Here is a 27296-nt window from a genome sequence, read left to right as displayed (position 1 = left end):
TCACCAGCCCATTACTTTTTATTTCAAACGAGCTTTACTTCAAAGAAACAGCTGCAGTATCAAGTTACATAAGCACACACTAAACAACATGAGAACATCCGGACAGGATGTCCTTAAAAGGTCAAACACAGGACACAGGAAAATCAATCACTTTTTGACAGCAACAGTCTACTATACTCTCTCTGTAATCCTAGCTAAGCACACCATAGGAGTTCCCATAGTATATAGACACTTCGGTATACACAAAATGTAATGTGAACAGGGGAGTTAAGCAATGGCACTATGTTAAGGAATGTACATATTTTCATATGCTTTTTTCATAGACCATCTATTATATTCTTAATGTTCTTCATAGTCAACTAGCTTAACTGAAATATATTATTTTATCATTCTTCTATTACTAAATTCTATATATATCCTATATGGTTTTTTTTAGCAGTCTCGGGCTAGGCAATAGGCTCCTCTAGTATAGTCACAGTGAAAGTAACCTTTAAGGCAAAGAACACCAAATTCACCTCAGACTGTTACAGTAATAAGCTGTTGGGTCATCTCATCACCAAATGCCATTCTCTGTGCTCTTACATACAGTAGGGACAGTCTTGTTCCCTGTGCATATTCAAAAGTTAACTTCTGTATATGGAGGAGCTACACTTTTCTGTGCTGTAAAAAACAATTCACATGATGTACTTTTACTGTCCATGTCCTCTATTCAACATTCCTATTCTTGTGTTCCTATTGCCCAGTCGCAAATCAACCACTAGCCCCTAAACCCAAGACACTCATCTTGATGCCCACTTGAAGAGCTGATCGAACTGAATACCCCTGTAGGCAACATGGTAGAAATTTCACCCCCATCTATTCTGCCTCACTGATCTGTGGGAGCATCAAGTGTCCAGGGTTAGGTGCTAGCTGTTCGTTTTGGACTGGACCACAGTCTGTTCCAGCCTTGCTTCGTAATGTGACAGTATGGTGTTAGAGCGCTGTGTCCTCGGACCCAAACAGCTTGGTAGCGATGGCCTTGCAGTCAGTGAGGGGGGCTTTCCCGTCGAAGTCTGCAGGCAGGATGTCAGCATCAAAATCATTCAGGTAGCCATCCAACTCATCACCGTGAACAAAGACCTGCCAAGAGGAGGAGCCACAGACCAAAATTAGAGGAGAGGAAAAGGTAGGTGCACAATACATTCATAATTAACAATTTCAGAGACATGGTTGAATACCAACATTTCAGACACTGAGTAAAAAATCCAGGGTTACATATTATCTAGAATTGATAGGTGCACTTGAGGTGGGGCAGTAGCAACCTATATCCTCGGTTAATTACTTTCTATGAAGATTTCACCTGAGATTGTCCCTTTAGATATTGAAGGATTATTTATTAAAATAACTACATGAGAAAAAGTAATTGATGATTGTTAACATTTAGTAGACTCCATAAACAATATTATCACCACTGTTAATTCAATGTATTGGTCAAATAAATGTATAATCTTAAGTGACTTTAATAAGAATTGCCTCGATAAATCCTTTGCTAAGGGACAGATTGAAATTTAGGTTGGATGGGGAGCGTCGCTGCACAGCTATTTTCAGGGCTCTCCAGAGATGTTCGATTGGGTTCAATTCCAGGCTCTGGCTGGGCCACTCAAGAACATTCAGAGACTTGTCCCAAAGCCAATCCTGCGTTGTCTTGGCTGTGTGCTTAGGGTCATTGTCCTGTTGGAAGGTGAACCTTGGCCCCAGTCTGAGGTCCTGAGCAATCTGGAGCAGGTTTTCATCAAGGGTCTCTTTGGCCATAATGACCATTGTTATGTTTGGAGGAAAAAGGGAGAGGCTTGCAAGCCGAAGAACAACACCCCAACCGTGAAGCACGGGGGTGGCAGCAACATGTTGTGGGGGTGCTTTGCTGCAGGAGGGACTGGTGCACTTCACAAAATAGATGGCATCATGAGTAGGAAAATTATGTGGATATATTGAAGCAACATCTCAAGACATCAGTCAGGAAGTTAAAGCTTGGTCCCAAATGGGTCTTCCAAATGGACAATGACCCCAAGCATACTTCCAAAGTTGTGGCAAAATGGCTTAAGGACAACAAAGTCAAGGTATTGGAGTGGCCATCACAAAGCCCTGACCTCAGAAATTGCAGCCCAAATAACTGCTTCCCAGAGTTACAGACATGTCAACATCAACTGTTCAGAGGTGACTGTGTGAATCAGGCCTTCATGGTTGAATTGCTGCAAAGAAACCACTAATAAAGGACACTAATGAGAAGAAGAGACTTGCTTGGGCCAAGGAACACGAGCAATGGACATTAGACCGGTGGAAATTTGTCCTTTGGTCTGGAGTCCAAATTTGATCTTTTTGGTTCCAACCGCCATGTCTTTGTGAGACGCGGTGTGGGTGAACGGGTAATCTCCGCATGTGTATTTCCTACCGTAAAGCATGGAGGAGGAGGTGTTATGGTGTCGGGGGGCTTTGCTGGTGACACTGTCTGTGATTTATTTAGAATTCAAGGCACACTTAACCAGCATGGCTACCAAAGCACTCTGCAGCCTTCTGGTTTGGGCTTAGTGGGACTATAATTTGTTTTTCAACATGACAATGACCCAACACCTCCAGGCTGTGTAAGGGCTATTTTGCCAAGATGGAGAGTGATGGAATGCTGCATCAGATGTTCTGGCCTTCACAATCACCCGACCTCAACCAAATTGAGATGTTTTGGGATGAGTCGGACCGCAGAGTGAAGGAAAAGCAGCCAACAAGTGCTCAGCATATGTGGGAACTCCTTCAAGACTGTTGGAAAACACCAAGAGTGTGCAAAGCTGTCATCAAGGCAAAGTGTGGCTTTTTGAAGAATCTCAAATATAAAATGTATTTAGATTGTTTAACACTTTCTTGGTGTTAAACAAATCTAAATATTTCACAGTAGTTTCATAGTTTTGATATCTTCACTATTATTCTACAATGTAGAAAATAGTAAAAATAAAGAAAAACCCTTGAATGAGTAGGTGTTCTAAAACTTTTGACCGGTAGTGTGTGTGTGTGTGTGTGTATACATACATACACACATACATATATAGATATATATATACATATATATATATATACACCCCCAATAAAGGAGTGGTTCTGCAGGTGGAGACCCCAGACCACTTCTCAGTTCCTATGCTTCCTGGCTGATCTTTTGGTCACTTTGAATGCTGGCGGTGCTTTCACTCTAGTGGTAGCATGAGACGGAGTCTACAACCCACACAAGTGGCTCAGGTAGTGCAGCTCATCCAGGATGGCACATCAATGCGAGCTGTGGCAAGAAGGTTTGCTGTGTCTGTCAGCGTAGTGTCCAGAGCATGGAGGCGCTACCAGGAGACAGACCAGTACATCAGGAGACGTGGAGGAGGCTGTAGGAGGGCAACAACCCAGCAGCAGGACCGCTACCTCCGCCTTTGTGCAAGGAGGAGCAGGAGGAGCACTGCCAGAGCCCTGCAAAATGACCTCCAGCAGGCCACAAATATGCATGTGTCTGCTCAAACGGTCAGAAACAGACTCCATGAGGGTGGTATGAGGGCCCGACGTCCACAGGTGGGGGTTGTGCTTACAGCCCAACACCATGCAGGACGTTTGGCATTTGCCAGAGAACACCAAGATTGGCAAATTCGCCACTGGCGCCCTGTGCTCTTCACAGATGAAAGCAGGTTCACACTGAGTAAATGTGACAGACGTGACAGAGTCTGGAGACGCCGTGGAGAACGTTCTGCTGCCTGCAACATCCTCCAGCATGACCGGTTTGGCGGTGGGTCAGTCATGGTGTGGGGTGGCATTTCTTTGGGGGGCCGCACAGCCCTCCATGTGCTCGCTAGAGGGAGCCTGACTGCCATTAGGTACCGAGATGAGATCCTCAGACCCCTTGTGAGACCATATGCTGGTGCGGTTGGCCCTGGGTTCCTCCTAATGCAAGACAATGCTAGACCTCATGTGGCTGGAGTGTGTCAGCAGTTCCTGCAAGAGGAAGGCATTGATGCTATGGACTGGCCCGCCCATTCCCCAGACCTGAATCCAATTGAGCACATCTGGGACATCATGTCTCGCTCCATCCACCAACGCCACGTTGCACCACAGACTGTCCAGGAGTTGGCGGATGCTTTAGTCCAGGTCTGGGAGGAGATCCCTCAAGAGACCATCCGCCACCTCATCAGGAGCATGCCCAGGCGTTGTAGAGAGGTCATACAGGCACGTGGAGGCCACACACACTACTGAGCCTCATTTTGACTTGTTTTAAGGACATTACATCAAAGTTGGATCAGCCTGTAGTGTGGTTTTCCACTTTAATTTTGAGTGTGACTCCAAATCCAGACCTCCATGGGTTGATAAATTGGATTTCCATTGATTATTTTTGTGTGATTTTGTTGTCAGCACATTCAACTATGTAAAGAAAAAAGTATTTAATAAGATTATTTCTTTCATTCAGATCTAGGATGTGTTGTTTAAGTGTTCCCTTTCTTTTTTTGAGCAGTGTATAAACATTTTCAGGGATTATGTTTTAAATGCTCATAGAAGGGCGGTAAATGTGTACATTTTCCTGTTTCAAAAATATTTTGTTAAAAACAAGCAGTTCAGTTACTCTGACCCTCAGTTGCTGCCAGCAGCAGCAGCACGCATAGGCCGTGCGAACATTGCCTCAATGACATGGCAAGATTTCATAGCATAAATTTTAACAGCACAAAGTAAATGGACCGTTCTGCGGCGTTCAAATATGCATCCATTCAGCCAGAACTTCTGGGTCTGCTCTAGTCTCCCAATGAGTTTCTTGTGCCAGACGGCTTACTTCCGCACGTGAGACTAGATCTGCTCTATTAGGTACAGACAGCGCTTAAGCAAAAAGTTAATTGTAAATAAATAATCGTAACAGTCATGGGAGCATGTGCACCTGATAAACCACACAACTATATTCAAACAAGAGTCGAAGGACAGAGGAATACACTAGCTAGAACCTTCTCGTCGAAGATCTGGTAAGACAAAAAAGCATGGACAATTTTATTGTTTCCCCCCATGTTGTTCATCAGGTTCAATTGTAGGTGAAAGGGCGATGTGTGGACTAAAACAGCATAAAACCTTGTGAAGTAGTTTGGTCAATTTTTTTGGTCTAAGTAGTTATCTACCTTTGATAAGCAGCTAGCTAGCTATAGCTAGCTGGTAGCTTGCTAGCTAGGTAGCTCCCATGCCAATTTCAAGTCTTCCTAAACTGATATCTGACTAACTTGGAAATATGAAGTTATTTCAGAATTAAAGTTAATAACTGGCTAGAGCATCATCCTTTGTGACATGTTAGCTAGCTATCCCCACTTAGATAATGTGTTTTCACTTTTGCATGCTTGTTGCGTTCTCCCTGGTGAACTCGTGGGTTAGTGACATCAGCTGGCTGCTCATTCTAAATAATATAATTTAATCTGTTCAAAACAGTGGAAGCATGTGCAGCAGTGATCATTCAGTTTTTGACATGCAGAAGTGAAATAGGTGTATTTATGCTGTTGTTCAAACACACAAATAACTTTATATATATTCTCAAAGAAACTACCGGTAGTTCGAAAACTTGGCATCATTTTTGCCATGCTGCTTTGTTGACAACTCCAACCACCTCGCGCATCTGGTATTCAGCCAATTAGCGGCCACCACTGATTGGTACCAATTTCTTTTTAAATGTATCAACTTAGGTTTTCCTTACTATATACAGGGAAATTTAAGTATACAAGACTCACACTACTTCTTTTGACAACAGCAGCAACTACAAATTCCAAGGGTACATCATGAGATTGGAGTAAGATCTTTAGTATTTGTTATTTTTTTATTTGGACACCTGCATCCTGCAAAATAAATAAATATCTGGTATCTGTATGGAACTAATGCTGACATCTTGTTGTACCTAAGCTACAGTGCACAAACCTTGTCAAACAAGAAAATGGATGAGGCTGAAAGAGAAACAGCTAGCCTAGCGGCAGGTAGTCTAGCGGTTAAGAGCGTTGAGCCAGTAACCAAAAGGCTTCTGGTTCGAATCCCCGATGCCAACTAGGTAAAAAATCTTTCGATGTGCCCTTTAGCAAAGCATAACCCTACTTGCTCTGGATAAGAGTGTTTGCTAAAAATGTAAAAAACAGACTGGCACATGGGCTGCTGCCCTTCTCCCTCCTTTTACCTACCCCATCCCTCTGCCATTCTCCTTTTCCTCCATCTCACCCTCTGTCACCATCCCCTTGCACCTCTATTCATACCCTCCACCTCCCCCACCTCTTCCTCCTCCTTCTTACCCTCTCCAGCAGCTTGCTCTTCATGAATGGTTTGACCACGTTGTAAGTGGTGGTGAAGTACCAGGGCTGGTGGGTCACATGGATTGCCTTGAAACGTGCCGGGAACGAGTCCTGCAGTGCACACAACAGAGACCAACACAGGCTGGGTCAGACTCACGCAGGCAATAAGCACATTTAGCACATCTAGAGAGACATTCCAATAAGGATCCTCAACCACATAATACAAATAGTATCGGCGATCATACTGAGTGGTCTTCGTTTTCTGTTAGTGGGAAGTGGGACAACTAGACTGATCACATACTGCACATTGATCTTTCTGTTTTGTTTGGACTGTCTGGTCTTATCAGATCTGAGTAGTTCCTAGATGGTAATGTTAGAATAGACGAATACTAGTGATAGCCACTGGTCTGATTAGGGCCTTGCCTTGTTCAGTAGGCATTCATTATTATAATTGTTTTAATGTACTGAAACAGATAGGCACTACTTGAACGGTAACACTTTACTTGACACCCAGTGTTATAACATGTCATAATAGCTAACGTAACTTGTCATAACCTGTCATATGGTGATAACACTGTCATGACCCATATATTTACACGTGTTGTGACATATATTGCATTATTTTATGTATGGTTATGACACCTACATAAGAATGTCAAAACTCACATTTATTCAAATAGGTTTTTCACTACCAAGAAGTTTCCTTTTGTTTAAACGTTTGTTTCTTAAATCTTTTGTTGTTGTAATGAATTCTTTACAGTCATGTTTTTTTCATCATATTTTTAATAACAAGTAGAAAATACACTTTATGACAGCAACAGAGCATTGGGGTAGGTTCATGTCTGACGTCAATGTGTGCGCAATTACAATGATCATTTAATATGGTCATCAACAAAAAAACATACTGTTGACACATAGGCTATGGTGTAATGGAAAGTTTTGCCTTGCGTGGTAGGTTTTGTGGGTTTTGACACTGTTATGCAAGTGTCATAACGAGCCATAAAATAACTACCGTGGTAGATTTTGTGTGTTTTTACACTCTTATGTAGGTGTCATATGTCACAAAAGGTCTAAATATATGTGTAATGACAGTGTTATTACCATATTATAAAAGGTTATGAGAAGTTATGTTTGCTGTTATGACATATTATGACATGGTTATCGCCTTGTCATAACATGTTATGACGTTGGGTGTCAAGTAAAGTGTTACCACTTGAACTGTCCAATTAAGAATGCCCATTTTCGTTTTTTGTTGAGAAATGTCTTTCTACATTGTGCCTTACTAAACTGCATCCAGAACTAACAATCTGTAGGTATATAACTATTTTCTGTGTGAGGCTGCCTCTAAGTCTGATATTGTCTATTGATTTGTGTGTGTTGCTGCTCTGACCTGCAGCATGTCCACCATCTTCTTGAGCTCAGTGGGTTTGATGCCAGAGGCGTGCTGCATGGTGAAACCCTTAAAGTTCTCTATCAGTACAAAACCATTGATCTGGGTTTCCTCATTCTCCAACAACTTCTCCAGGATCACACAGTATGCTCGCAGGGTCTATTACAGAGGGGGAGAGAGAGTGGAGGAAAAGGGAGAAAGGAGAGAGAAATTCATAAGGATTGATTGTCTCATGAGTCTCTAATATGGTGCCGACAGACATGGAAGCTCTGCTTCTAGCTCCTAAGCAACTTTGCAGTATTTAGTTTTTTTGTGTTTTATTTCTTACATTATTAGCCCAGAAAGTTTTTTGTGTTATTACATACAGGCAGAAATAACTTTTGGATATCAGAGCGGCAGTAACTCAACAGCATTACAATCAGGAATAAGACTTTCCTGAATTGGATTATTTGGTAGTACCCCCCAGGGCAATTCTACTTATCCCAGAGGCTACTCCAAGACACCGCCGGTGGAGAAGTGGCATTCAGAGTGGACTTCTAGTCCGACTCAGGAGGCGTGCACACCATCCACCGCTTCCGAGTATATTACTTGCTAATGTTCAGTCTCTGGACAATAAAGTAGACAAGCTCAGGGCGAGGATCTCCTTTCAGAGAGACAGGGACTGTAACATACTGATTCACGGAATCATGGCTCTCTCAGTACATCGCGCAGACAGGAATAAAGAACTCTCCTGCAAGAAGAAGGGCGGTGGTGTATGTTTCATGATTAACCACTCATGGTGTGATTGTGATAACGTACAGAAACTCAAGTCCTTTTGTTCACTGACCTAGAATACCTCAATCAAATGCAGACCGTATTACCTCCCAAGAGAATTCTCTTCAGGTTATAGTGACAACCATGTGTATTCCCCTTAAGCCGATACCATGACGGCCCTCAAGGAACTACACTGGACTTTCTGCAAACTGGAAACCACATATCCTGAGGCCGCATTTATTGTAGCTGGGGATTTTAACAAAGCAAATTTGAGGAAAATGCTACCGAAGTTCTATCAACACAATGACTGTAGTACTCGCCCTGGTAAAACACTCGACCACTGCTACTCCCCCTGTCAAAATGCCTACAAGGCCCTCCCCCGCCCTCCCTTCGGCAAATCAGATTACAACTCCATTTTGCTCCTCCCTTCCTATAGGCAGAAACTCTAACTGGAAGTACCCGTGCTAGGTTCTATTCAACACTGGTCTGACCAATCGGAATCCATGCTTCAAGATCATTTTGATCTCGCAGACTGGGATATGTTCCGGGTAGCCTCTGAGAATAACACTGACGTATACACGGACACAGTGACTGAGTTCATCAGGAAGTGTTTAGGGGATGTTGTTCCCACTGTGACTATTAAAACCTACCCAAACCAGAAATCATGGATAGATGGCAGCATTCGCGCAAAACTGAAAGCGCATTTAACCATGGCATGGTGACTGGGAATATGGTCAAATACAAACAAACAGTGTAGTTATTCCCTCCATAAGGCAATCAAACAGGCAAAACGGCAGTACAGAGACAAAGTGGAGTCGCAATTCAACAGCTCAGACACAAGATGCATGTGGCAGGGTCTACAGACAATCAAGGATTACAAAGGGAAAACCAGCCACGTCGCGGACACCAACATCTTGCTCCCGTACAAGCTAAACACCTTCTCCTGCTTTGAGCATAACACATTGCCACCGACGCGGCCCGCTCCCAAGGACATTGGGTTCTCATTCTCTGTGGCCGATGTGAGTAAGACATTTAAGCGTGTTAACCCTCGCAAAGCTGCCGGCCCAGACAGCATCCCTAGCCGCATCCTCAGAGCATGTGCAGACCAGCTTGCTGGAGAGTTAATGTACATATTCAATCTCCCTATTCCAGTCTACACCCTATTCCAGTCCAATCGCCCCGTAGCGCTCACTTCTGCCATCATGAAATGCTTTGAGAGGCTAGTTAAGGATCACATTGCCTATATCTTACCTGACACCATAGACCCACTTCAATTTGCTTACCACCCCAATAGATCCACAGACGATACAATTGCCATCGCACTGCCCTATCCCATCTGGACAAGAGGAATACCTACGTAAGAATGCTGTTCACTGACTACAGCTCAGCCTTCAACACCATAGTACCCACCAATCTCATCATTAAGCTCGGGGCACTGGGTCACCCCGCACTGTGCAACTGGGTCCTGGACTTCCTGACGGGCCTCCCCCAGGTGGTGAAGGTAGGAAACAACGCCTCCACTTCGCTGATCCTCAACACAGGGGCCCACAAGGGTGCGTGCTCAGCCCCCTCTTGTACTCCCTGTTCACCCATGACTGCATGGTCATGCACGCCTCCAACTCAATCATCAAGTCTACAGATGACACAACAGTAGTAGGCCTGATTACCACCAATGACGATACAGCCTACAGGGAGGTGAGGGCCCTGGCAGAGTGGTGCCAGGAAAATAGCCTCTCCCTCAACGTCAACAGAATGAAGTAGCTGATCGTGGACTTCAGGAAACAGCAGAGGGAGCACACCCTTATCCATATCGACGGGACCGCAGTGGAGAAGGTGGAAAGCTTCAAGTTCCTCGGCATACACATCACTGACAATCTGATATGGTCCATGTGGTGAAGGCGGCGCAACAGCGCCTCTTCAACCTCAGGAGGCTGAAGAAATTCGGCTTGGCCCCTAAAACCCTGAAACTTTTACAGATGCACAATTGAGAGCATCCTGTCAGTCTGTTTCGCCGCCTGGTACGGCAACAGCACCGCCCACAACCGCAGAGTGGTGCGGTCTGCTGAACGCATCAACAGGGACACACTGCCTGCCCTCCAGGACACCTACAGCACCCAATGTCTCAGGAAGGCCAAAAAGATCATCAAGGACATCAACCACCTGAGCCACGACCTGTTCACCCTGCTATAATTCAGATCAGGTGCATCAAAGCTGGGACCGAGAACTACTATCGCAAGGCCATCAGACAGTTAAATAGCCATCATTAGCTGGTTTACCACTCAGTTACAAAACCCTACATCTTATAGACTCCTTCCCTATATGCTTCCCTTGGGCTCCAGAGTGGCGCAGCAGTCCAGGGCACTGCATCTCAGTGCAAGAGGCCTCACTACAGTCCCTGGTTCAAATCCAGACTGTATCACCTCTGGCTGTGATTGGGAGTCCCATAGTGCGGCGCACAATTGGCCCAGCGTCGTCCGGGCCAATTTGTTCTTAACTGACTTGCCTAGTTAAATAAAGGTTTAATAAAAATACGTATATACATGGAATCACTTTAATAATGGAACACTTTTCACTTTAATAATGTTTATATACTGTTTTACTCATCTCATATGTATATACTGTATTCTATTCTGCTGTATTTTAGTCAATGCCACTCCAACATTGCTCGTCCTAATGTTTATATATTTCTTAATTCCATTCTTTGACTTTTAGATTTGTGTGTATTGTTGTGAATTGTTAGATACTACTATACTGTTGGAGCTAGGAACACAAGCATTTCGCTACACCTGCAATAACATCTGCTAATAAATGTGTATGCGATGAATAACATTTTATTTGATGTTTGTCCTAAGAGAAACTGCAGTGTGGTAAATTAAGTAGCTAATTGCTTTTGGCTTTCAGTTTGAGAGGTAAGCTTTCCTGCTAGTCCAGATCTTCTTTCACATCTATCTCAGTTTTTTTTCATTGTCAGGCCCAAAGTATGATCTCTTTAGGATTGGCCTCATTGGTGGTAGTCTGAGTGGCAGCCTGTTTGTATACTCCCTGGGTAGCCAACCTCGATGGTGCTGGGGACCCGAGGACAAAATTGCCTACACAGAAAAGACAGAACCAGTCTGCTCTGTGGGTTTGGATGAAGATTACAAAAATTCAGCAAACTTTCCTAAAGTTCTCAGGATTTTCAGAAATCCTAGTTGGAGGATTCCCTCCAATTGGGATTTCTAAAATAAAAACAAAAAAACGAACGTTTCTGGCATTTTGCAGCTGTAATTTGTATACTCTACCTCATCAAAGGTGACCTCCTCCAGGTCCCAGTTCTCGATGTTGAAGAGGAGCACTACACGGCCGTACTTGTCCCTGCTGGGCAGGACCACAGGGTAGCCCGCCTCAACGGTGCTGCGGACCGCCTCGGGGGTTAGGTTCTCAAACAGCTCAGGGTAGTCCCTCCTAAAGCGCACATAACCTGTGCAGAAACAGCCACAGATATGAAATCAATGAGGTTCCTCTTGATGAGCACATATTAACATTGCCCTAACAACACCAATGTAGCCTGTTCCCAGATCTGTTTGGGCTCTTGCCTACTCCATTGGTGTCCGTTTGAAGCCAACATTGCCATGACAATGAGTGACAGAGGAATTTAGGCAACACAAAGTTGACTTACATTGTATACATACAGACTGGCACTCAGGCTACGACCAATGAGGTCAATCCTAAAGAGTTCATACATTAACCTTAGTGAATACATTAACCTGACTGAAAACCACAGCAAAATGGGGTTAATGATTTAACTACTCCTAACACCCGCAAATTCAGCTGAATGAAGTCCCTTTTGAAGAACACACGAGGTCAGTACAGTTCATAAGGCTGACACCCCTACGCCCCAAGCAGCACCGAAGCACCGCCGCAAAGCTTTATATTTTCTCTTTCATTCGACCGCTTGCACACAAACATGGTTGGCTGTTTAAACCTGTCTGAAAAGAGCCTACTGTGTATACAAAACATTAAGAACACCTGCTTTTTCCATGTCTTTGACTGACCAGGTGAATGCTATCATCCCTTATTGATGTCACTTGTTAAATCCACTTCGATCAGTGTAGATGAACGGGAGGAGACAGGTTAAAGAAGGATTTTTAAGCCTTGAGACAATTAAGACATGGATTGTGGATGTGTGCCATTCAGAGGGTGGATGGGCAAGACAAAATATTTAAGTGCTTTTTAACAGTAGTAGGGGCCAGGTGCACTGGTTTGCAACTGCAACTGCAATGCTGCTGGGTTTTTCATGCTCAACAGTTTCCCGCATGTCAAGAATGGTCCATCATCCAAAGGACATCCAGACAACTTGAGGCTGTTCTGAGGGCAAAAGGGGGTGCTACTCAACATTAGGTAGGTGTTCCTAATGTTGGGTTTACTCAGTGTATTTCTTTGTCAAAAATCATAATCTGAGCTGCATGCGCTCCTTCCGTTGCCTTCCTTGTAGACAGAATAAAACAGGGTTGGGCGGATTACTTGAAAAATGTACTAGCCTATCTGTAAGCCTACTAATATATTTATTAATAAATAAAAACGTGCACATTTTCAGTAGCCTAGAACAAACTAAGAAACCGAAACAAAAGTGTTTAACTTTGTAATAATTCATTTTCTTTCAATTTGATCTAGAATCTAAATGGTCAATAATACAACTAGGCCTACAATATTTTTGGGAAAAGTAGACTCAAACAGCATATGTTGAATAGGAATTGCCTTTAGCAAGACACTGTGGTTTGTTCTGGCCGATACCCTCGAACTTGTCAGCAACACACCGAATCTCTCCAGGCTCCATCGAGGAAAGATTCATTATAATCAATCTGAACACTTGACACCTGATTGGCCATCAGCGGGACAATTAGTCAATATCCCTAAATTGATGTTGGTCATCTGCTATTGTCTGCTTGATTTTTAAAGCAGCTTCTTGTAAGATTTAACAAAGAAAGCAAGGATGTTTCAAAATGGCATTCGTTTTTCTTTCATTTAATTGAGTCTTATGATGGAAGCCTGGAGGTTTTTATTCTAGGCATGAAGATATTTCAACATCATGTCTAGATGATAAAAGGCTACACTGATATCTTGTGCTTGGCTGTCAAATGTATAGGTGTCCACATAATATTTAAATTGAGGAAGTGTTAATCATTATTTTTGATTGACGGTAGACGTCCCTCCTAATGAAAAGGCAGCTCATCCTGCTGACGTGAGTTGCTGAACAGCGCACTTGCACTTGAGATGCATTCATGGATGAGAAAGTGAACTTGCCTTTTCCAAAAAGATTGATGTAGTCCATTCATGTAAAATATGTGCGGAGTAGTTGGTTTTAAGCATCAATTTATCAAATCAGTTCTTGTTTTCTTGCTCTAACTGCAAACAGCACCTGTCAAACTATAATGTCTCGGAAAACCCAGATGTCGTTGCGCTCAAAACATATAGGCTGTTATCATAGGACCTTGGAGTTTGCCAACAAACTGAAGTTTATTCTGTCTGGAATTGTTACTCTCTGCCATGTAAAAATTGCGATCGAAATAGGCTAAGAAGAAAGCTGATAATGTTTCATGTGACATGATGGTGAGAGCTAAATAATAGGTTCCCATGCAGTCCCTTTAATCATAGGCTATTGGTACTTTGTGCCTCTAAAATCACAATGTTTGCATTTGTATACAAATAGTATTTTTTACCAATGTCGGCCTTTTACCAGATCCAAATACTTTCGCGTGAACTGTATAATCACAGAGTTTCTAAACCCAGAGGCACAACATCACTCGACTTATAGGAACGCTTGCAAAACAGACCAGGCCGGGGTTTGGGGTTTGAGAAGTCAGTGAAAAAAGTCAAACATTATTTCTTAGTTGTTAATTTTCTCGAAATCGAATGGCACAACCTAGATTCGAGCCAACGTCTTAAGTAGCTGAACATGTTATTACTCCAACCTTGTGAAAAGTGACAAACTGACACGTTTTCATTTTCATAAAAAACAACTTTATATCGAAGGAGTGCCCTTTGATTTGACGGTAAGCCTCGGTTGCCACCTCGACAATATATCATTAAAAAGGTTCAAAATGTAACCTCTCCCATCACAAAAAATATTCCTGATTGAACCTTTACACAGGGGTTCCTCGAAGACCGTTTTCAGAGGGCTTCCTCAAGAACCTTTTTAACGCTGATGCATTTGTCTCAACTAAAAGCAGAGTGCGCCCCACCACTAGTATTTAGGACAGTTTGCAATTGTAAACATTTGTCAATGTGCTTTCACATGGTGAGCAAAGACAATAACACCAATGTTTCTCCACTTCTCTCCTGCCCTAGCCCCTTCATACTGCAGAACCAATTAACCTCACGGTGTGTTTGCCTCGCCAATCCCTTTATACTGAACCACCAATTAACCCCAGAAAACAAGTGCATTCCTCTTTCACATTGAACCCACAAGGAAAGAATGTGTGTGTTACATAATCATAGTATAATGCAACAAAAGTTACAACTATTTTCCTTCCTTAACCCATTCCACTGTAAGAGACATGTTTATTTGCATGACTCTCCGTAGCATGTTTATAGCCAGGTGTGTGTGTGTGCACGTCTGTGTGTGTGCGTGGGTGTGTGAAAGAGAGGAAGAGGGATGAAAGCACAGCCTGTCTTTGTTCCCAGCAGAACACTGGATGCGTATAGGCTTAACAGACTTTCTGCCCTATTTGTGTATAAAAGAGCTCCTTTGTCCGGGGGACTTTGAAAGCAACTAAGTCTACAGTTAATTAACAGCCATCTCTCTGTCCTAGTGATGAGCAGGATTCAGAGACTCAAAACAGTGCAAAAAATATATATTTGGCACTAAATTACTCAATCTTTTGCACAACGTTTATGACAAAGAAAACATGGGAGACCAGAGGTACAGTATGCGGTGTGGGACAAACAGGATGAAGATGATGACAACACTTCATATGATGTCTTCCCAATATTCTTCTCTACAATTCTTTGATTAATTGATTGATAATTTACCACACCTTGATTAAATGGATGGATGGGTTGGTAAGTGAGTGGATGGATGGTGGGAGGGAGGGAGAGATTCACAGATAGATGTGGGTGGGTGGATGGATGGCATTTTTTCCTTTGAAGCCCCCACACCAGACAACTTTTGTGCTTGAGGCCTCCATTATTTGCCAAATAATAATCAAGTCAGACAGGCCCACTGGGCTGAAAATGGACCAGCCCAACTGGCCAATTCACTCCTGATGGATGGATTTAACTAGTCTGATCTTTCCGGCCATTGAGAAAAGGAGCATCATGCCGAAAACATGCATCCCTTAGAAATATAGGAGCTATCCAGAACCTAAAAAGGTTCTCCCATAGGAGAACCATTTTTGGTTCCAGGTAGGACTCTTTTCACAGAGGGAACCCAAACGGGTTCTACGTGGAACCAAAAAGGGTTTTCCTATGGGGACAGCCGAATAACCCTTTTGGAACCCTTTTTTCTAAGAGTGTACACAGAGTATGCAACCTATCTACCGCTTACGCAGTTTTTCCAGAAATCCTGATTGGAAGATTCCAGAATCAGGAAGAAATTAGCAGAATATCGTCCAGGATTAATGGAAAACTTGAGAATTTTGTGAAAGTTACTGATATTTTTGTAACTCTACTCTTATTATAGCCTCTCCCACTCACCCTTCAGGAGCTCGTGGGCTCTGGTCACGTCAAACTTGCGGGCTCTGATGAAGCGCAGCAGCAGGGAGTCGGGTTTGTCCCCGAAGCGCTCCTGCACCGTCTTAGCCAGGTCATCCCCATCTCCCGCCTTTTCTTTCATCATGGCCCTAAGCTCCTTCAGAGATGACACTCGCCTTTCCTCCGTCTCATTGAGTTCATCCTTCGCCTGGAAGAGACACGAGTGAATCTCATTTGGAAGGAATAGGCGCGACTCTTGCTGTAACTCAGGGTGTTTTCACATATAGTCCTCTTTAAAAGAACCGATCTCAGTCCTCTTTAAAGTGAACTCTGGGGTAAAAAAAGCTAATGAACTCAGTTCTCTTTGTTTTCACACTGCCCTCTCCTTTGAATGAGGACTCTTTTGAAAGCTCACTTCACCCATTTTGTGGTCTGAGTGCTCTTTGCATTCTCGTTGCTATGTTTAGAAAGGAACCAATGTCACGTTCTGACCAGTAAAGGGGTTATTTGTTATTGTAGTTTGGTCAGGACGTGGCAGGGGGGTATTTGTTTTATGTGGTTCGGGGTGTGTGTTTATGTAGAGGGGTGTTTGGTTAGTGTTTTCCGGGGTTTTTGGGCTATGTTCTATGTTAGTATATTTCTATGTTCTAGTCTAGTCTTTTTAGTTCTATGTTTAGTTTATTGATTTGGCCTTCAATTGGAGGCAGCTGTTCCTCGTTGCCTCTGATTGAAGGTCCTATATAGAGGGGTGTGTTTTGTTTGGGTTTGGTGGGAAGTTGTGATTGCATAGCTGTGTTTAGCCTGTAATCCTGAGCGCGTGTACGGTTTCTTGTTTTGTTTTCCTTAAGTGTTCAAAATAAATATATAATGAGCACTCAACCCACTGCGCTTTGGTCCACTTACTATGACGACCATTACAACCAAGATCTTTTTCCAACATTCACTCAATGCTCTCTGGGTTTTTACGAAGTGCAGGACAAGCGATTCCGTGTTACCGGACAGCTATATATACACCTACTTTCATTTTGGAAGCTAATAGATTGCATTTAGTTAAAAGATTAAACATAATAATTATAATCAAAAGGTAATATTAACATGTAAATATTATTGGTAACAGAATAAACAGCAGAAGAATAGCTGCAGATTTAATAATGATGTAATTGAAAATTGTACACCCAATGTAGGCTCCTACTCCTTTAAGAGCTAGCACTGATTTTGTACCCTATGTTGTGATTTTACCAAATGCGTTGTCTTGTCACACTATTGAAAGCCCACAATCGAATAAACAGCTTATGAAGCTCTTAGCTTATAGATCACATATCGCAAACAAATAATCTGAACATCGTGTCAGTAATTTCTGTGCATCCTTGACAATCGCTAATCAATACTCAAAAACAGCACTTTTTTTGTGAACCTGCTCATCGTCATCTTCTCTCTTTTGTGGCACCAATGTGATGGGTTATGGCAGGAGAAACAGTGTTGCTGTAGCCTAGTGTGTGGTGCGGGAATAATGACAAGCGAACCTGGGGAGCTTTGTGTTCACATTGCCCGAAAAAAGGGAACCGGACCGCGAAATTCAAGCAAACCGAACTCAGACCACCTCTTCGATTCACTTCAGGGGCTCTTTTGAGGGATCTAAGTTACTTTGGAGAATTCACACTGCACAAAAAATTAAGAGAACCGCACTGAGTTCACAAAAATTGTCTGAAATGGTCTGAAAGTGTGAAAACACCCTCAATTGGCAAAAAAAGATGAGTGTCCTTACTGACAGAGGGAGAAGACTTTTAGCTGTAATTGTTTCGGCATTCAACAATGCTATATTGCTGCCTTAGCGAGACATAACCTGTCACCAATCACAATCACGGGTAATGATAATGTTAACATTGATTACATACCATCAGCGGCCAGTTTATTAGGTACACCACACCGTTCATGAAAATGGTTCACTCCTACAGACTGAGTCATGTGGCCATGGCTTGCTATATAAAGCAGGCAGATTGAACATTAGAATTGGCAAAACGAGTGATCTAAGCGACTTTGAGCGTGGTATATTTGTCGGTGCCAGGCACGCTGGTTCCAGTATCTCAGAAATGGCCAGCCTCCTGGGCTTTTCACACATGACAGTGTCTAGGGTTCACCAAGAATGGTGCGACAAACAAAAAATATCCAGTCAGCTGCAGTCCTGTGGGAGAAAACAGCTCATTGATGAGAGAGGTCGAAGGAGAATGGCAAGAATCGTGCTAGCTAAGAGGCAGGCTCCAAACAGGCAAAGAAAGGTGTAGTATAACAGTGGTGTGTACAATGGCATCTCGGAACGCACAACTCATCGGTCCTTGTCACAGATGGGCTATTGCAACATGCGACCACACCGGCTTCCACTCCTTCCAGCTAAAAACTAGAAGAAGCGGCTTTAGTGGGCATGAGATCACCAACACTGGACAATTGAGGAGTGGAAAAACGTCGCCTGGTCCGACAAATCCTGGTCCCTGTAGCGTCATGGCAGTCAAGATTTGGCATCTGCAGCATGAGTTCATGGCCCCATCCTGCCTGGTGTCAATGGTACAGGGTGGTGCCGGTGGTGTAATGGTGTGGGGAATGTTTTCCTGGAACATCTCCTTGCCCGAAGAATTCAGACTGTTCTGGGGGCAAAGGGGTGTCCGACCCGGTACTAGATGGGTGCACCTTATGAAAACTGGCAATACATACTTTTTTATAATACATATTTTATTGGGATTTAAAATGTCATAAACAATGATTTTTAAGGTGTTATAGTTAGTACCTTCTGTATTGTGTGTACAGGCAGTTTGGGACAGGGTCCAAACACAGGCCCGTGGTCCTTCACAGTCAGATGCTCCATTTTGGACCTCATGGCCTGCTCCTCCTCCGACACCATACGGAACGTTCCGGTCTAGACAGATGGACACAATCAGGGTTTCACTGATAGAAGAACCTGTTTGAATTCCTTCATTCCTTTCCTCTGTCCTTATTACCTCCCTTCCTTGAGTAATCATTGATCCAACATGATTTAAAAATCGGTGAAAGTAACATTATTGAATCTTTGCTGTTGTCTTTTTGGTGGCCATGTTCGAATACTTAAAAAAAATGCATTATTCCTTTACTTAATACATGGAAAGGTAATTGGAATGGGAAACCTCACCTTGTAAGAGAGTGTTTGGGTTCAGTTCTTTTTCAATTTATGTCAATACAGGGTGAATCTCAATGTCTACAGACAAACTGCAGGTGCAGACAAAAACATTTGAGAAATTCACACCAGCAGATACAAACAAACATTCAGGCAAAGACACAAACACACACACACACAAATCCCCCTGCACTACATCCCAGGGACAGACCACAAATGATCCAGACCAGTGAGTGAATGGAGTGTTTAATCTGCCTCATATGATTACAGGGAGGGTATCACGTTTTAGGGAAGACCCAGAAGCAGACAGTGTCGAAGTAACAGGGGGCAGGCAAAACGACAGGTCAAGGGCAGAGAGAGGTCAGGAGACAAAGGGCTGTGAGACATGGGTTTGACTTTCGACACATGAAAAGTGGGATGTATACGGAGGGTACGGGGCAACAGAAGATGGACAGCAGAGGGGCTAAGGACCTTGGAGATGGGCAAAGGGCCAATAAACCGGGGGGAAAGTTTGCAGGACTCCACCCGAAGTGGCAGATCCCGGGTGGACAGCCATACCTTCTGCCCGAGACGATACTGGGGAGCCGGGGTCCGGTGGCAGTCCGCTTGTTGTCGATACCTGGAGGAGGTCTTGAGAAGGGTCGAGCGGGCTCTCTTCCAGGTACGACGACAGCAGTGGACAAACATCTGGACCGAAGTTATGCTGAGCTCTTCCTCCGGGAAGAGGGAACACTTAAAAGGCGAGAGACCCGTGGCAGAGCAAGGGAGGGACGACCCAATGAGTGTGCAGATTGCCTTCCAGAACCGGGACGAGAACTGAGGACCCCGGTCGGAGACCATGTCCACTGGGAGTCCATGGATCCGGCAGATGTGCTGAACCATGAGCTGGGCCGTGTCTTTGGCAGATGGTAGTTTGGGGAGAGGAATGAAGTGGGCGGCTTTGGAAAACCGGTCCACTACTGTCAGGATGGCGGAGGAAGACCCGTGACAAAGTCCAGGGATGTGTGAGACTAGGGACGGTAAGGGACAGGCAGTGGTTGAAGAAGACTAGCCGGAGCTAGCCGAGGAGTCTTGTTCTGCGCACAGACCGGACAGGCTGCGATGAACGTGGAGACGTCCGGGACCATGGTAGGCCACTAAAAGCGTTGTCACACAAAGGCCAGGGTCCGATGGGACCCCGGGTGGCAGGCAAGCCTGGAGGAGTGGGCCCACTCCAGGACCCGAGGAGCAGACAGCATCAGGCACAAACATCCGGTTATCTGGGGCCCCCCGGGGTTTGACTGGGAATGCTGCGCCTCATGGATCTGCTTCCCTATTCCCGAGTGCCGTCATCAGACACGAGGTGGGAAGGATGGTCTCGGGGTCCGAGGGTGTAGCCGCGGGGCTATAGTGGTGTGACAATGCAGCCGGCTTGATGTTCTTGGATCCTGGTTGGTAGGAGAGGGAGAAGTTGAACCGGGTGAAGAGCAGGGCCCACCTAGCTTGCCTGGAATTGAGACGCTTGGCGGTGTGGAGATATTCCAGGTTCTTGTGGTCGGTCCACACACAGAACAGATGTTCCGCCCCCTCCAACCAGTGCCTCCACTCCTCCAACGCCATCCTCACAGCGAGAAGCTCACGATTCCCCACATCATAGTTCCTCTCCGTGGCAATGAGGCGATGGGAGAAGAAAGGCACAGGGATGTAACTTGAGGTCCAGGGCAGAACGCTGGGACAGGACAGCCCCCACTTTGACATCTGAAGCATTGGACTCCACCACGAACTGAAGGGACGGGTCAGGACGAACCAAGATGGGAGAAACGGTGTTTGAGATCCCTGAACGACCGATCAGCAGCTGGGGAGCACATTAATAACAGAACGTTGGGATAGGTGAGTGCAGACAGGGCGCTGTAACCCCGGATAAAGCGGCGAAAAAAGTTGGCAAATCCCAGGAAACATTGCAGCTGCACCCTGGACGTAGGCTGAGGCCAATCCACCACTGCTCTCACCTTCCCGGGATTCATCTGTTCACTCCCTGCAGTGATGACGTAACCCAGGAAAGGGATGGTGGAACAATGGAATTTGCACTTATCTGCTTTTACAAAAACCTGGTTTTCCAGGAGGTATTGGAGATCCTGTTGGACGTGTTCTTTGGCAAAGCGGGAGAAGACGAGGATGTCATCGAGGTAGACGAAGAGAAACCGGTTCAACATGATGCAGAGAGCATCGTTAACCAGAGCCTGGAACACAGCTGGGACGTTGGTAAGGCCAAATGGCATGGCCAGATACTCATAGTGACCGTTGGCTGTGTTGAAGGCAATCTTCCACTCGTCTCCTTCCCGTATCCGCACCAGGTGGTTTGGCGTTCCGTAGGTCCAGCTTGGAGAACACGGTGGCCCCATGGAGCGGCTCAAAGGCCGAGGAGATGAGTGGTAGCGGATAGCGGTTCTTCACGGTGATGTCGTTGAGGCCCTGTTAGTCGATGCACAGGAGGAGGTTTTTGTCCTTCTCCACAAAGAACCCTGAGCCGGCGGGGGAGGCAGAAGGACAGATACACCCTTCAGCTAGGGAATCGTAAATGTTGGTCTCCATAGCCTTGGTCTCCGGACCCGACAGAGAGTACAGTCGTCCCCGGGGCGGAGTGGTGCCTGGGAGAAGGTCAATCCCGCAGTCATAGGGTCGTTACGGCGGAAGCGAACTGGCCCAGGCCTTACTGAACACCTCCTGGAGGTCCTGGTACTCCGGAATGGCGGAGATGTCCAGGGCAACTTCCGAGCCCACAGGAAGACATCCCGGGGCAGGCTGCGCTGACTTCAGACAATGGGCATGGCAGAACGGGCTCCAGCCCATGATGGCACCAGCAGTCCAGTCTATAATTGGATTGTGTCGCTGGAGCCAAGAGAATCCCAATACCACGGGAACCTAAGGAGACTTAATCAGCATTAATTGGATTGCCTCGCTGTGGTTCCCTGACACTCGTAGGTTGATGGGAGTGGTATTGTGAGTGACCCAGCCTATAGAACGCCTGTGCAGCGCTCTAACATCTATGGGAATGGAGAGGGGCTAAGTGGGGATGCCCAGCTTGGACACAAGGGTAGCGTCCATAAAGCTCTCATTGGCCCCAGAGTCGATGAGTACCCAGAGAGATTTCGTCTGGTTTCCTCACAGCAGGATGGCATGGAAAGGGGTGCGAGTAAGGGCAGAGGAAAAGTTCTCCATAAGGCCCACCAGAGTACTCGTCGCTTCTTGATGAGCCTGATTTTTTAATGGGCAGGTAGCTACGAAATGTCCCACAGTTCCACAATATAGACAGCTCTGGGTGTGGAGTCGGCGTAAGCTGGATTCTTTGGAGGCAAGGTGGAGAGCACAGATTCCCTATCACTCCTACGTTCTCAAAGCCGCCCGTCGATCCGGATGGTCAAGGCTATGAGGGAGTCAAGGTCTATGGGCAGCTCCCGGGCTGCAAGCTCTTTGACCACCTCCGATAATCCGTGAAGGAACATGTTGAACAAGGCTTCTGGGTTCCAGGCACTCTCAGCCGCCAACGTACGAAAAACGCAGCGTAGGGAGTCTTGACGTAGCTGGGGCAGCTTACGAGCAGCCTCTCTGTCCCGGAGAATCAAACACCTTACGAACTTCTGCCACAAACCCCTCTAGACTGAGGCAGACGACTGTTGCTCCCACACCGCCGTGGCCCAGGCTAGTGCCCTGCCGGACATCAGCGTTATGATGTACGCTATCCTCAAGCGATCTGAGGGGAACGAAGAAGGTTGCAACTCGAAAATGAGGGAGCACTGGGAGAGAAAAGCTTGGCAGGTTCCGGAATCTCCAGCGTAGCGCTCCGGAGGAGGTAAGCAGGGTTCCCGGGACACTGGGGTAGGCTGGGAGATTACGGGTGTGACCCGCTGCCCAGTGGGGAATGTGCGGAATTGCTCCAGCAAAGTCTCAAATGCCTGTTCATGGCATTCTGCCAGGGTATGGAGTCCCTCCATAAGACATTGCGGTAACTCCTCATGTTGTCTAATGGTGACAGCATTGTGGAGCTAGTCTGAGTCTGCTGGGTCGGTCATGGCCAGTTCGTACTATCACGTTTTAAGGAAGACCCAGATGTAGACAGTGTCGAAGTAGCAAAAGTGTATTACTAGAACAGGGGGCAGGCAAAACGACCAGTCAGTAATCCAGATCAGAGTCCAAAAGGTACAGAACGGCATGCAGTCTCAGGGTCAGGGCAGGCAGAGGTCAATCCAGTGTGGTGAGACAAGGTACAGGACGACAGGCAGGCTCAGGGTCAGGGCAGGCAGAATGGTCTAAAACCAGGAATACAGGAACTAGAAACAGACAAGAGCAAGGGGGAAACCTCTGGTAGACTTGACGAACAAAACGAACTTGCAACAGACAAACAGAGAACACATGTATAAATACATAGGGGATAATGAGGGGAGATGGGAGACACCTTGTGGGGGTGGAGACAAGCACAAAGACAGGTGAAACAGATCAGGGTGTGACAGAGGGCTGTTAAAGCCACCTCTTAGATTAGGAGGAGCCCATCCCAGATCCTGCATATTTTACAACAACAGAGTTAACGAATGACGTACAGTGACATTCATATGTCCCCCGAAAGGGGGAGGATATACAAACACGTCTGGTGCCCAAATTGATGACGTATGTCGCGCAGCTGAGAGTCGAGTGTAGAGGAACGGATTCAGTTCAGTCAATCGTCCTGATGAGCCCTTCCCAGCTAGCTAGTTTATGCTTGTGGCTTGAAACTTCAGAGAGAATTTGAAATTTGTCTGCAGAAGTTGGGACTTGGGAAAGTGTTCAGAATCATTCAATTTTTATCAGATACATTTGTTGTTGTTTTTTTTACAAAAATGTAGACGTTAATGCCGTAGTTGTACATTTTCGGTAAAAATCAATACTATAAATGTGCTTTAGCTGTTATCCTGGCCTGATATTGACTCCAGGTGAATGACACTGCGTCCCGTGTTGTGTGGCCGGCTTGCAGCACAAACTATCCCCAATTAGCTTTTTCTTTTTTACCTTTATTTAACTAGGCAAGTCAGTAAAGAACAAATTCTTATTGACAATGACCGCCTACCCCAGCCAAACTCTAACGACACTGGGCCAATTGTGCGCCGCCCCATGGGACTCCCAATCACGGGCGATTGTGATACAGCCTGGAATCGAACTAGGGTCTGTAGCACTGAAATGCACTGCCTTAGAGCGCTACGCCACACAGGAGCCCAAGACTGTATCATGGTAACATCCAGATGGTTACTACCAATATTACAAGTTATACCTCAAAATTGGCCACTTTCTCTACCACTGTTGACATGTGGCACATGTGCCCGGTGGGAAGCAACTGCTGTCCAGTGGGAAACAACCCTCGTTGGCAACCCAAGCACCTCGATACAACCACCGTTGCACTGGTAAAGCCAGAAGTAGACTGCCACTCTAGCTATAAAAGCCTTTAGAATAGTTCACTAGTTGGCTAAAGTTTAAACAGACTGGCACCCAGGCTAGTAACCTTTTGAATAGTTACTAAATTAACTTACAGCAGCCATTGTCACAGGGTCTTGCAGCAGCTTCACTGACACTGAAGAGAAAAGAGTTGGAACAGAGAATACATTGGCTTACTCTCCAGAACAATTAAATTACTGTGCTCACAGAAAACCCATGTAATCATTTTTTTGTTCAATACAACACTTAAAACAGTACTTTAAGAGCAGCTGTACTTTAGGAGTCTAAGAGTAGGTGTGCTGATTTTGGATCAGTTGATAGCCTTTTAGATCACAATTAATTAGATTACATGTACTGGGGATGGGAATGGGGGGGGCTAATCGTAGATCAGCACTCCTACTCTGAGACGCTTGATACATACGGCCCCCTTCACATGAAAACAACAGTAAAGTTAAGTGATGAAAGAAAGATCATGGGGTAAGATAATCCTATTTCATGCATCTTCTCTTAACTACAGGGCTACAATGAGGGGGCACTGGGAACCCCACCCTTATACACTCTGAATCAAAGAAAATGTTTTCCAATCAGTTTTGTAATCTGCCATGTATTTTTACATACAAAATACATGTAATACAAATTGCATTTTTTGACATTTTTTTCACATTGCAATACAAACGTGGTGGTCAAAGCTCTCTGAAAAAAACAGAAAATGATGCATCACTGAAGCACCTGACCATAAGAAAGGATTTAGAAAAGTAAAGCAGACTTCCTCTATCGTCCACATAACAAAGACATAACACAGCACTTTGTCATATAGCCAACCCCTGATAGTTATTCTGATCAACCAACGTGTTTCTGCTTCAGTACATCTTCGTTTAATCCAGATATAAAACTACATGTGGAATTTTAAGAAGAGAGCACATCACTGTGTGCATTACAGCTAGACTTGCATTTGTCTTTTCTTAAAACTGAAATATTGTGCACACTTTTTTATTTTAACATACAGTATCCAGTTAAGTTTGGACACACCTACTCATTCAAGGGTTTTTCTTAATTTTTAAAATGTTCTACATTGTAGAATAATAGTGAAGACATCCAAACTAGGAAATAACACATATGGAATCATGTAGTAACCAAAAAAGTTAAATCCAAATATATTTTATATTTGAGATTCTTCAAAGTAGCCTTGATGACAGCTTTTAGCATCACTCCAGTATCCCTACAAACAGAATCAGACCTAAACGTCTGTCTTTTGAAACAGTGAAACGAGCTCTTCACAACTGTTTAGATTGTATCATCATCATAACCACGAAGTCAACACAACACATGTTTCATCAGAACACTCTTAGAAAAAAGGGTTCCAAAAGGGTTCTGTGGCTATCCCTATAGGATAACCCTTTTTGGTTCCAAGTAGAACCTTTTTTGGTTGCAGATAGAACTCTTTTGGGTTCCATGTAGAACCCTCTGTGGAAAGGGCTCCACATGGAACCCAAACGGGTTCTACCTAGAACCAAAAGGGGTTATTCAAAGGGTTCTCCAATGGGGACAGCCGAATAACCCTGTTTGGTTTTTCTAAGAGTGAACAAATAAAAAGAGAACATCTAAAGTTCTGTACAGACACAGCCAGGAAGTAAACCAAAGCAACCTCTATGAATGTGTTTTAGCAAGCGATTTGTACACTCCTAGAAAAAAAGGTTATATCCTGAACTTTAAAGGGTTCTTCGGTTGACACCATAGGATACATATTTTCTGTTCCAGGTAGAACCCTTTGGGTTCTATGTAGAACACTTTCCACAGAGGGTTCTACATGGAACCCAAAAGGATTCTCCTGTGGGGGCAACTGAAGAACCCTTTTTTTCTGACTGTACTGTATAACCTATGCATGTACAAGCAGCACACTTAATAAAGTGTATTGTCTCTTTTCTCCTGAACAGTGACAGTACAAGCCTTACCTTAGTGATGGGTGTCCGGTTGCTGCACAGGCAGGGATGGAGTGAGTAAGAAAATGAGTGACAGAGACCGTGTGGTAGAGGATAAGGCATGCCGGAGTGAGAGAGGAGTGATTGGATTAACCTGTCACACTACATTACTGTGACATAATGAGAGCGAGAGAGCGAGAGAGAGCGAGAGACTCCTGAGTTCTTCTGCAAAAAAAGTAGAATTAGAGTTGGATAAATGTAGATCAACTAGAATTTTTTCACAAGGACTTAAACAGGATACTAACCTCAACATTGCCATACCTAAAACCTTGGTTTTGGACAAAATTACCTGAATGGACTATTACTACCAACGACTATCAAGAAAAAACTTTTAACAAACCAAAACCTGCAGAAGAAACATGCAGAACCTAGAAATACCATCCAACACAAAATTGAGTGAGTAATATTCAGTCTGAAGCTACTTCTGAAGCCCCCAAAAGTAAAAGAATAATCATTTTGTTGTAATTTTGTAATATAAAGTAAATGTATACTACGCTAAGGTACCAAGCTGCTAGGACAGAACAGACCTGGAGGCACCTTCAATTAGCATTGAAGTGTGAAAGTAAATGCAGAGGCCTTTGAAGCCCCAATGGCTTATCCCTGTCCAGAGGTCATTACAATACAGTACC

The 27296-nt window shown here is 44.6% G+C and overlaps 1 protein-coding gene across 1 annotated transcript; it reads right to left on the bottom strand.

Annotated features, from left to right (window-relative positions):
- On the bottom strand, positions 1-26772 carry rlbp1a (retinaldehyde binding protein 1a). The gene is made up of 8 exons (XM_029766882.1): positions 26641-26772; positions 24784-24824; positions 18887-19015; positions 16111-16315; positions 11718-11896; positions 7684-7842; positions 6294-6404; positions 1-1119 (listed from the first exon to the last, which is right to left on the bottom strand). Exons 2-8 carry the CDS (start codon positions 24790-24792, stop codon positions 973-975), a joined length of 939 nt encoding a protein of 312 aa, XP_029622742.1. The 5' UTR covers positions 24793-24824; positions 26641-26772; the 3' UTR covers positions 1-972.
- Positions 26773-27296: the final 524 nt, after the last annotated feature.

The sequence above is a fragment of the Salmo trutta genome, chromosome 12, assembly GCF_901001165.1.
Source record: "Salmo trutta chromosome 12, fSalTru1.1, whole genome shotgun sequence".
Classification (NCBI taxonomy): domain Eukaryota; kingdom Metazoa; phylum Chordata; class Actinopteri; order Salmoniformes; family Salmonidae; genus Salmo; species Salmo trutta.
This window is presented reverse-complemented; position numbering and strand designations above follow the sequence as displayed.